At 37.1% G+C, this 11,586-nt stretch overlaps 2 protein-coding genes across 4 annotated transcripts; one reads left to right on the top strand and one right to left on the bottom strand.

Annotated features, from left to right (window-relative positions):
• The first annotated feature begins 398 nt into the window (after positions 1–398).
• Positions 399–4,552, top strand: LOC147225555 (betaine-homocysteine S-methyltransferase). 2 transcript variants are annotated; one of them, XM_086161831.1, is made up of 8 exons: positions 399–604; positions 1,191–1,258; positions 1,345–1,517; positions 1,597–1,700; positions 2,406–2,567; positions 2,656–2,861; positions 4,200–4,276; positions 4,351–4,552. In XM_086161831.1, exons 1-8 carry the CDS (start codon positions 500–502, stop codon positions 4,446–4,448), a joined length of 993 nt encoding a protein of 330 aa, XP_086017957.1. In that variant the 5' UTR covers positions 399–499; the 3' UTR covers positions 4,449–4,552. The 2 variants fall into 2 exon arrangements, with proteins under 2 accessions (XP_086017957.1, XP_086017958.1); XM_086161832.1 differs by lacking the exon at positions 1,191–1,258.
• A 430-nt stretch (positions 4,553–4,982) lies between these two features.
• On the bottom strand, positions 4,983–10,849 carry LOC147225556 (basic immunoglobulin-like variable motif-containing protein). Of its 2 annotated transcripts, none has more exons than XM_086161830.1 (10): positions 10,822–10,849; positions 9,969–10,491; positions 9,349–9,478; positions 9,163–9,258; positions 8,956–9,060; positions 8,379–8,473; positions 8,172–8,304; positions 7,860–7,943; positions 7,690–7,786; positions 4,983–6,387 (listed from the first exon to the last, which is right to left on the bottom strand). In XM_086161830.1, the coding sequence occupies exons 1-10, from the start codon at positions 10,822–10,824 to the stop codon at positions 6,085–6,087; spliced, it is 1,569 nt and encodes a 522-aa protein (XP_086017956.1). In that variant the 5' UTR covers positions 10,825–10,849; the 3' UTR covers positions 4,983–6,084. The 2 variants fall into 2 exon arrangements, with proteins under 2 accessions (XP_086017956.1, XP_086017955.1); XM_086161829.1 differs by having other exon boundaries at positions 10,696–10,843.
• Between the last annotated feature and the right edge of the window lie 737 nt (positions 10,850–11,586).

The raw sequence follows: 11,586 nt of genomic DNA on the forward strand, positions 1-11,586 counted from the left end.
TAGTTTAGTCAAATACAGTGCGATTTTAAAATCATTACCAAAATTCTTACAACATGTAGACACAACATGGATCAAGTGGCTTACGAGAAAAGATCGATTGAATTATTTTTGTTATTCATCTCAAGGCACAAGTCAATTTCAACATATGAATATGAATGTGATGAAAGAAAAAGGAAAATCGTGTTTTTTTTTCCGGTTTGTTTTTACGTATTTTCAGCATCTCCCTATCAAGGCCAGGACAAAAAGAGACAAACAAGACAAAAACTGATGTAATGTACCAATTCTACATACTGTAAATAGTCATTGTTCAAGGCGTCATCTCACGATGGTGAAGTGTTAAATTTGAATTTCAATATTCAGAGCTATCATGAAAGCAGCATTTTAACCCCGCGCGTTGCCCCGGAACAACAACATAATATTACCCTACGAAGTTATTAAATGTAATAAGTTAAATGCAAATACTACGGACTAAAGTGGCAGTTAACTGTCTTCTTCCCCAATGTTTTCATCCGATTTTCTGCAACTTTGCATGGAAGATGATGCTCCTCTCATCTTGGACGGAGGACTAGCAACAGAGCTAGAAGCTAATGGAGCTAGTTTACAGGTAATACTGCTGCCTACATACAGCTTAAACTTAATATAATTAGAATATAAAGTATGACTTTGCACCTTTCCATCGTATCTAAACTTGAGACTTGTGGAAGTTATCTTTTTAATCCAAGCACATTGGATCAAATATATAATCTTTGCGCAGCTTAGTGTTTGAAGTTTTTTGCATGCACTCACACATGCATATATATGTATATATATATATTTACATATATATGTATATATCTATAGTTGTATGTGCCATGAGCCATTACACTAAATCAGCATACACAGTGCCAAAATACTGAAATGGGAAAGCCACTGTAAACATGGTATTGCACTAACATGAATCATATGTTACTGCTGTCATAACAGCCCATTAAAATCCCCTGCAAATATGATGTCAATGTATTAAAGACCCAGTTGGATTTCATTTTCATATTTTGTGTCACAGAGTAAAGATGAATTTTCAAAAACACATTAAGCATGTTTTTTTTTAATATGGAAAATTCAATTATCTGATATTGATCATTTTAATGCCTTTTTATTCGGGTCAGGCACCACTTATTTAAATAGCTGTGTGTTTTGTCCCTTACACCAAGGGGGACCCATTGTGGAGTGCCCGGCTTTTGTATACTAAACCCCAGGCCATTATTGATGGTCATTACAAGTATGTCAGTTCTCTATGGTACAATGCGTTAATAAATGATAGCTTTTTGAAGTTTGCCAAAATTCAAAGATGTGCTGTGTCCACAGGTTTCTTGTCAGCGGTGCAGATGTTATCACAACGGCCACTTACCAGGCGAGTATTAGAGGATTTATCAAGCATCTGAATGTTAGCTCTGAGCGTGCTAGAGAGCTGCTGATGTCAGGCGTTCATTTGGCAAAAGACACAGTGAAGAGCTTTGTGTCTGACAGTCTTTTAGCAGGTACAGTAAGAATTAACTGTGTGCAAAATAAACAGCGCTGGACGGTGGCTGGCTTTCAGTGTCTGGTTCATGTCTTCAGGAAAAAAGTGTCCCTTGGTGGCAGGCTCTGTTGGACCATATGGGGCCTTTCTGCATGATGGCTCAGAGTACACAGGCACATATGCAGAAAACATGACTGTTGAAGTGAGTGGTTTAGTCTGGTGATTAGTACCAGACAATTTGAAAATAATAAACATGTTATTTTGGTATTCAGGAGCCCCTTTTTCTCACTAAAGATATGTATTATAATAATCTGCTTTGGTATTTTCAATCATTCCAGATACGGCATTCGAATAATTTGAGCATTTAGCTCATAATTTGTGCAAGTGCTTTTGAATGCTCAAGATTGTGGACAATTTCTTGCATATATTGTGATTATCTCTTGATTACATTTAAAAGGGAAAAATGGACACTTTACTTCAGGCATCTTGATTAGATGTTTATCATAACATTATCATATGTATTTGACTTGTTACTTTGACACTTTATATTTTTATTTGTATTTCTTATTCTGTTATACAATTCTATACAATAGCCTACTATTATTTATTATTGTTATGTTTGACTTGAAACTCTGGCACAATAATTTCCTTCGGGATAAATAAAGTTATTCTTATTCTTATTCTTATCAAGATTGTGATCTAAGTTTGGTTGGGGATGGCAAAATATTTATCGGATTTATCTTTTCTTTAAACTGTCAAATATGTGTGAATTTAAAGATGTAGAATATCTTGTTTTGTTATCCAAGTTTGCCTGTCTGTGTTCTATGTGTAACTTTTAATACAATGTACCATTAATAGATTACTTTATATTAGGGGTATACTCACAGGCATTATTCCCTCTGTCAAGGAATTTAAAGTCTGGCATCGGCCACAGGTCGACTGTTTAGTCGCGGCAGGAGCTGATCTTGTTGCTTTTGAGACAATCCCAAGCATCAAAGAGGCAGAAGCCCTGGTGGAGCTTCTCAGAGAATTCCCAAACTGCAAGGCCTGGCTCTCCTTTTCTTGTAAGGTAACCTCAGTCTTGTACAGAATTATCAGTAAACCAACTGATCAGTTGGTTTATCAGTAACTCAGGTACACTCCTATATCACTGTCAGGATGGGAAGTGTATATCGGATGGCAGCCAGTTCAGTGATGCTGTCCAAATCACTGCAAGAACCCAGCAGTTGGTGGCTGTAGGGGTCAACTGCTGTCCTCCATTGTTGGTGGAGCAGCTGCTGGACTCAGCCACATCAGTGCAGAGGCCTGGCCTTGGCTGGGTGGTCTATCCTAACAGTGGGGAGGAATGGGACAATGAGCTAGGGTGAGTATAAAACAAGTGAGTTCATTTTATTGCACAGCTTGTTCTCTTAGACACCTACGCTGTATATGGAGCTAATCATAAAGACAATTTTGAACATTCCGAAATCCACATTGTAGGACGTCCGCATAAACTTTCATCTATCTAGTGCTCTGAAGCTTTACTTCGAGTCACATTTCTATTGACAGATTCCAACGTGGCAGTTGAGTGCAGACACCTAAAACTACACTGCTCCTGTTGGTTTAAAACAGCATCTCAGTATTGTATTTTCCTCTTAAGGTGAAGAGAGGCTGTTAAAATTCCCATAGCTCTCTGACAAAACAGTTCAGCTGCTACCGAGAGATATGATATAAAATTGGCAGTTAACCATCCATATTATAAAAGGCACATTTTTAAAAAAATGTGCAATTATTTTTCATTATAGTAGAGCTTGATTATGTTTTTAAGTTGCTAGTTATATTTAAATCCCTTTATGCCACTTCAGAGTTTAGATGATGGTCAGCATTTGAGGGTGAACATTACTTGGAAAAAAATCCTGTTGTGTAGGTTTCAAGTATTGGGTTTGCTTATAAAATTAATTATAACAAATTAAAACAATAAGAACTACAATGACTTAATGTCCATCCATCCACCTATCAACCATCCATTTATCTTCTACCGCTTATCCAGATTTGGGTCACGATTACTTCACATCAATATGTAAATTTTGAATATTAGCTTCAAAACATCTGACCTACTGAGGGACAAATACAAAACTGACATACTGTGTTTTAAGTTTTATTTTCAATAAAAGGAATAAAAACTAAATTTTCATCCCCTAAAGTCCCCTGTCGTCTTTTCACTCTTTTATTTATCTTCATATTATTAAATATTTTTTAGGGTGGAACTGTGAGGAAGTTCATTAGGCTTCCTCTCTAAAGGGTGTACATGATTGTTCAAGTTACTCTAAAACGGAATTATACATATTAATTTGCAGATGTTGAACAGCATACAGAGTTATGGAAATTACACATTGCTCTATTGATAAAAATACAAAACATTCATATGTATTAAGTATTAATAACAGTATTAGGAGTACATGTACTTGTTTCAAAATAATGAAAGCATATAGTGTTAAGGTGAGCTAAGCTAAGATAAACTTTATTGGTCCTTATAGGGAATATTCTTTTGTCACATCAGCATAACAGTTATAGAATCAATAGTTTGTATTCAAAAGTATAGTTGTTACTTTTACTCATGAAAAGGAGTCAGTACTTTGACCAAATAGATTATTATTATGCTTCTCCTAAACTTGCTCTATTCAATCCATCTTGACACCTATATGATTACATTTCATTCAAGGTGGCAAACAAAGAAAACATCAGAATCCATCGGAGAACTAAGTCAGAGGTGGCGAAAACAAGGCGCTGTAGTTATTGGTAAGGTGAACTAATTTCTACTGTAGCCTTTTTCTGAATCTCGATTTTCTCTGAAAAGTGTCTCTGTTGATTAGGAGGCTGCTGCCGCCTTGGTCCATCTGACATTTCAGAGTTAAAACAACAGCTTAAAGGAGGAACCTCAACTCAAGACTCTACAATGGGAATGGACTGAAAATGGCATCCTGAGCTGATCAATCAAGTGAAACCTCTTAACAAAGAAATGGGAAAGTACCATCATTTTTATAAATAAAGACATTATTGTAATTTAATATAAATCTCAGTTTATTGTAAAATAAATAAAGCACTACATCAAACAGAACTCAAACAGATGATATTGCAAAGGCGCTAACAGAAATGAGACAGCAAATAATGGCTGCTGATAAACATGAAAATAAAACATGCCATTTAAATCATTCTGTGACTCACATTTGGACTTAAAAAAAAACTTCTGTACATATCCCATCTTTTAAAAACTGGGATCAGTCTTGGCAAATTAAAACCCAGGCTGCTTCACAACATATATTGGATGACATTTCCACTGGGCTCACCACTGAACACCAGGTTTATGACAAGTCTACACACCTCCAAAATGAGTAACTGGATTACCTCCGCTTCAAATTTTATTTACAGAAAAAAAACAACCTTTTGTGTGCCTGTTTCATGTCAGAACGCCTTATTTCCCTCTTTTAGCTTGAATACAGCGAGGAACAAAATAAACCACATACATAACTAGTTTAAACTCCCTATTAAAGCATGTGTTTCAATTGATTCGTAAAAATTAGAGCTGCAAGTTGACCATTAAATTGTAGCCATTTATGAGGTCAATTGAGTGAGCATCTAAAACAGTGAGTCTTTATACTTTGTCACCTGTTTCTATCAGTCTCACCGTGCAGCCTTCCACTGATTTCTTTGCCCCTTTATTCTTTGGAACAGCAAACCTATACTTTGACAATATACCAGTACCCTAAACAGCAACAACCAATGCTTTAATAACTTCAACTTCAATACACTAACTTATGAGGACAACATTTTGCTGAATGTAATTTGTTTCAAATGTTATTCATGTAGCAAATATTGGTGGGTCAGCAGTATGACCCTGATACATGACATCATAGGGGCATGACAAAAGTTTAAGAAATCATAGGAAGTTGACAGACCTTCACAAACTCATATAAATTTCGAATATGTGTTTAAAACACTACAAACTACATTATAGCCTCAAAGATTATTTGGTCACCAACATTCACATTTGGTGGCATTTTACACATTTCTTTGTATCTACAAATCCTATGAATAGGCAAAAGCCAACAAATGTATCTAATAAGTGCAGTATAACATTATATTCTTCTGTGCTCTCAACTTCCATTGTTGTCTGAAAAATATTAAACATATTAATCAGTCGGAGTAAATTGAGCAACATTTGCATTATGAACCTGAGCACTTGAATTTCTCTCAGGTTAATCACTGTTTTGCTGCTGGAATGTGTAGATAATAAAAATGCTAAATTTTGTTATCTGCTTCTGCAAAGTCCCAAGGTGAAGACATACTTAACACCTGTAAAAGAGTACTGCGTCTCGTTATTTTAGTACTTGTAAAATAATGATCATCGTCAAGGAGGTATACAGCTGGTGTGGACATTTTCATGAGGCTCAGTACCACATGCACGCTGTACTCAAGTTATCGATTCTTTCTGGGGACTCGCTGACATTGCGACTTGGATTGCCTGATTTGTCCTTCAAACTGTATCTCATGCTTCAGTGCTTTTTTTTTTTTTTTTTTTTTTTCCTTCTGGCACAAAGGTAAGGTTGTTAGTCTGTTGGGCTTTCTTCAAGGTCACTGTCTGGTGAGCTTTTTTGCCTGTACTCTGCAGAGTTGGACAGGTGCTTCCAGCGGCTTTCTTTCTGACTTCCAATGCTTTGTGAACGTCCCAGGTGGGCCAGGCGCCTGGATGACGTTCTCCTGTCTGTTTCCTCGGTAACACTTCCCTGAGCTCGGTCAGTAGTGGACTGGTGAAACTCGTGACACAGGTTCTCCAGATTCAAAGCCCAAGGACCAAGCTTCTGCCAGTTCACCCTCTGGAAGGCAATGATGCAGTGCAGATTGCCCCCTACCTAGGAGCCAGAGAATGTCCTTTGATTAAATTGCTTCCCTTGTAGGAATGTGACTCATTCTGACTTATTCAAGCTGTTTATCCCAAATTTCGGGTTAATTTAATAATTAAATCCACTCGCACAATTGAGAAATCACAACTAATATAAAATATGATAATATATGATGATGAACTATAATTTGATTGTGAAAGTTAAAAGTCCTGAGGACTAAACTGTGAAGAAAAGGTTTTCTTGTCACTCATTTATCAAACACAGAATTACAGTTATTATTCGCTGCAATCGGTCTTATCGCATGTTCAGAATAATTTTGCAAAACATGCTCAGCTTCAGTAAATTTATCTGAGCAGGGAAACTGCAAGTACACCACATATTCATCATGTAAAAAAGTGGGCCTGGCAAAATATGAACCTGAAGAGGTCAACATCAGTAATGTTTCAGTCTGTATAGCACATATATAAACATGGATTTCAAGGAACAAGGTAAAAATTCCTCATTTAGTTCTGTAACAGACTTTTGATGACACGTATGAGGGCCCTTGCTTAAAGTATTACAAGAGAAAATATTTTATGGCTTGTATAGGTTGATATTAAAAGTAAAACATATATTAAACATTTGTTGTTGGCTGCAGCACTGATTTCATTCCAAACATTTTCCAATGTGCTTTCATGATGGTTTTCAAGGCCAGTTGAGGTAAACTAAATGGGCCACTAGCAATTATAACGTTACTATCCTGCATGAAAAAAGCTCCTTAATTTTATTCAACAACACTTCTTTCAATCCATCTTGTCTCATTTCATACTTTTGTGATATATATATATATGTATGTTTTAACTCAAGAATAAATTACATCTAAATGGTGAGTATTTTCAGCCACTGAACATATAGTTATGCTCTGGTGGACAACATGAAACTTTTAATAAGAATAATAATAGCAGTTAGGGGTTCAGTGTCTTGCTCGAAAACACTTTGACACACGAGGAGGAGCCAGAAGTCGAACCAGGAATGTTTGCTTCCAAAGACAGTTGCTCTACCTCCTGCACCACGCTTCCCCTTAGTGTGACTCCCTTTTCATTAGATGTTTAATGCTCGGACCTGACCTAATTTATAACACATGGAAAAATTAGTTGTTAATGGTTCTATCCAGACTAAAAATAGAGGAATGTCAATGTTAGAATTTTAATAAGATTTGTAAGGCTTTAGTTACTGTTCAATATTGACACTTACTGAAATCATATCTGAAGGCTTTCTTTGACCACTGCACATAAAGACCAACATTCCCAAAACACATGAAAAAAGAAAAACCTTTTTGGTTTTGCGTCGCTGAATCCCCCTCTCTGTGTGACGGATGTCGAGATATTCTGGATTTTGTGTGTTTAGGTCAGTCACAATGTCTGGCCATCTGAAAATAGTGTTTTGAATAGGTCAAACACAGCTCGAGTTCATGTCTCACACAGAAATTAAGCTTTACTTACTTTTTACAGTGAATAGCTGGGTGCTTCCTACTGGGTTCACCTATCAAAATCCAGTATTCCGTTTCATTTGTGGGAAGGGGAACCCTTAAAAAACAAAAAATTATATGAAACAAAAAGTCAGGTACGATATGTGTTAAGTAAGAAAATCAGATATGCTGGTATCAGAATTGGAATCAATCAATAAATGCTTAAATCCCATATTTAGTTTAATATAAATATCAAAAATACCACTATTTTAGCAGAATACCGGTAGATGTGATATTTTATTTGTATCATTTCAATAGCCCTTCAAAAGACAATAAATCAACATACCTATAAGCCTTTGCTGCTTTGAGTGGAGTGGCTTCAAAGCCCACAGGGCAGAAGTAATGGTTCTGGCAGTGGTAAATGTAGGCCATAGATTCATCCTTAAGCCCTTGAGTCAGCTTCAGTAATGCTCCTTCAGCTATAAGAAAGACGGTTATTTTGTTGTCCGTCTGAACATGAAAAAATGTTGAGTACAACAGCTGGGGGACTTGCCTGTTTCTCCGGCTGTCTTGTGTTTTCCATGCGGTTTGTATAAAATGTAAGAGCAACCTCGCACTCTGAAATTATCATTGATCTGTCTGAACCACCTATGAGGGAGGAAGGAGGGATGACAGAGGATCATTTTTTCATTCTATAAGTTACTTATTAAAATGCTAAAGACCAACAAGTTTTAGAAACTACCCAAAACCTAATCCTTGTAAATATGAAAACTAAGCAGTAACTAACCAGTGATCTGCAGGATTTTTTGATATTCTAAGTAAATATTCAAAATGTCTAAAGAAGACATGATGCAAAATATCTTTGAATTTAAGTTTCATTTATCCTTTGTTTTTCTCTTCTCACAGATAAGCAGCATTTAAATGTTACCTTAGAAGCATTATGTGAAATACATTATAGAGTTAATATGAAGTCACTTCATAGTCAGACGGACATTTATTTCATGTAAGATTTATTGCAGTATGACAGACCGTGCTGTGAAGTTCCATTTTAGTTGTAGTAAGACTCTAACGCTAATAATAATAATAATAATGATAGGCTATAGGAAGAGTTTCAAAAAGCAGTGTTGTACCGCATTAATGTTGCATTGCCAGTGAAAGGACCGAACTTGATTTCTTCAAATGGTGGCTGAAATCCAAGTATATGTAGTGCCTCCTCTTGTGAGATTGGTGGGAGACTAAAAGTTCAAATTATCATTAACATTATAAACATCAGTCACAGATTTAATACGCTAAATTCTGTACATGAAATCGGTAAAAGGACATTTTAAGCGGCTTACCTCCCTGCCCCCAGAGTGCTGTACAGGAAGTTCCAACAGGATACTAGTGATGAGATTCCACAGGAAGTCTTGTACTGCGGTCGACTGATGCAGTACCTGAAGCAGAATATATAAATCCAGAGAAGAAATGACAAGACGGTAATAAAAATAACCAACGGCACTGCAGTATGCTAAATATGACATTACCATCGTCGAAGGTCAAGCACTTTTCTTTGTTTAATGTCCTCTAGTGAGGCATGAGCTGGGGCATCTTGCAGGTTTCGGCTGGGTCGGTCAAACGCCTTCATCTTCTTGCTGCCACATTTCCTCCCATTAGCTGAAATATAGTTTTAGTCACAGTAACTATGTCTATTAATTGGGCCAATGACATTTTTAACTGTATGCCTTGCTATAATATGTGGTAGTATCGCTGATGTTTTTGCCTTTTTAGGCACATTTTTGGACAGCAAAAGAGAATATTTAATGAGACATGCCTATGAAAAACAGCCTCAGTTATACATTTTCCGACAGCTGTTTAGATATTAGATTGCCTACTTCTGAGAAATTACTGCACAATATTTGTGGTTGTGCCATAAGAATATCAATAAAACCTTTAGTATGCACAGTGAATTTCCTTCAAAAGGATGCAAATACTCAAAATAATGGTAATATGCCAAATGTCATTACCATAAAGCAGAATTCACTGAGTAGAAACCATTAATTAATTATAATGTTAATATTCAGACTGGGTTGTGTACAGCAGGTACATGTGAATATGAATATGAAGCAGAAAATGAAGATCGAATACGAAGAACATGCTTCCTTACTTGTTCTTATTTTCCTTGTTAGCACCGCATTAAAGTCTGTTGTGTCAATCTCCCAAGCCAAAAGAGACTTGGGGGGAACTTCTTCCATGTCACAATCTCCATCTGATCCCATATGAGACACTCCTGGTGGACCAGGATGGAAGTCACCTGCAGAGTTGGGCTTCAGTAGCAGGGGCTCAGTGTCCGACTTGTTGGGGATGCCGTCCCTGACCGGGGTGCGGTACACCGAAGCAGCCTGGTTTAGGAGTGCGTAATCCGAGCAGACGGTGTAGAACTTTTCCCTTGAATGTGTGACCGGGCAGGTCCAGGGCAGGTGCAGCTCCACACTGGAAGCCCGCCTGACTCTTGCGGCGTCTTTTGCAAGGGAGCGAATAAGACTGCGGTCCCCCTCCCCATCGCTGGGCAGCTGCACATCGGACGGTTCTGCTAGCCTCGACAGATTTGCTCCTTGGCCTTCCGATGTGTTAGGCATTGACGTGCTACTTATAACATGTGATGGACGACAGACTGGTGGGGACCGGCTCTGCGTGGAGAAGAAAAGGCATTTTTTACAGACAGGCGACGTAGATAGCAACCCAGCGATGAAATTTGATATGAGCCGTCTTTTGAATACGATATTTGACATATTAGCATCGACTCGTATTTGTTTCCCCGGGCGTTAGATGACCTGAATGAACATCCCGATATAAACAGATACATCAGTCCTGTAATGTAGTTGTTATCATACCTTGTTAAATGGCCTTAAAACAAACGTGCCTGGGTGCTTGCAAAAAGCGTGTTGGCTACATGTTATCAAAAGCCGGACGCGCATTAACTTGGAAAATGTACAATATTAACATTGATAACTACGAACCATCGTCTTCCTGACCCGTTGTCTCTTCCTGTGCAGGTTCATCGGACTGTACCATTTGGAATGACAATCGGGTTGACAAAAATAAAAAGCAAAATCAAAATAGCTTCATAACACTAAATTTCCTGAATTGTCAGTAACCTTAAATCTAAAAATGGTTCTTATATTCAAAATAGACTTTATTTCATTTTCAAAATGTGCTTTAAGTATCAATTTTTTTTATAGACGCTCTGCACTTTGTTGGAGAAACCCCGGGAATAATCCTCCAATTTAAACCAATCACAGTGTTTGTTATACTACAGTGACCGCTGCACGGGAACTGTAAACCCGTCCTTCCTCTTTACGCACAAAGTACGACCCGATCTTTTATGAACTATAAGGAAAAACTTTACAATTTTTCGTTGCTGTTTCTATGGAAAATAAGCATCGGCTGTTACTCTAACGAAGCTTAAATAATCAGTTTCTGTAGTTTCTTTTTCGATATTTGTTTGTAAAGAAAGCCTGTCCAAGGTTTGCAAAACCTTGAATGGCAAACCGCAGTAGACCCAAGGAACTTCTCAAGATATGCCTTACTCTAATTACTCTACTGTATACTTTCTCAATACCCTGACAGGCAAGCTCCTGTAAAATGTTTGATCGCATTCAAGTGCTATTTGTAATATATCAGAGCAAAATATATGAAAATGTTATTTTATTTTGTAGGCACTTTAACTAAATAGACTTCATTCCTTACCTACTGAAACTAAAATACACCTACATGCACATTTT

Source organism: Fistularia commersonii, chromosome 16 (assembly GCF_037954325.1).
Source record: "Fistularia commersonii isolate RoL2024-O1a breed Wild chromosome 16, RoL_Fcom_v1.0, whole genome shotgun sequence".
In the NCBI taxonomy this organism is placed as follows: Eukaryota; Metazoa; Chordata; class Actinopteri; order Syngnathiformes; family Fistulariidae; genus Fistularia; species Fistularia commersonii.

Coding starts and splice junctions, on each gene's coding strand:
- LOC147225555 (XM_086161831.1), top strand. CDS start 500: ATGTTTTCATCCGATTTTCTGCAACTTTGCATGGAAGATGATGCTCCT. Junction 1,259..1,344: donor ATTATTGATGGTCATTACAA/GTATGTCAGTTC, acceptor CTGTGTCCACAG/GTTTCTTGTCAGCGGTGCAG. Junction 1,701..2,405: donor CAGAAAACATGACTGTTGAA/GTGAGTGGTTTA, acceptor CCCTCTGTCAAG/GAATTTAAAGTCTGGCATCG.
- LOC147225556 (XM_086161829.1), bottom strand. CDS start 10,779: ATGCGCGTCCGGCTTTTGATAACATGTAGCCAACACGCTTTTTGCAAG. Junction 10,492..10,695: donor TTTTAAGGCCATTTAACAAG/GTATGATAACAA, acceptor TTCTCCACGCAG/AGCCGGTCCCCACCAGTCTG. Junction 9,479..9,968: donor AACAAGGAAAATAAGAACAA/GTAAGGAAGCAT, acceptor ACTATATTTCAG/CTAATGGGAGGAAATGTGGC.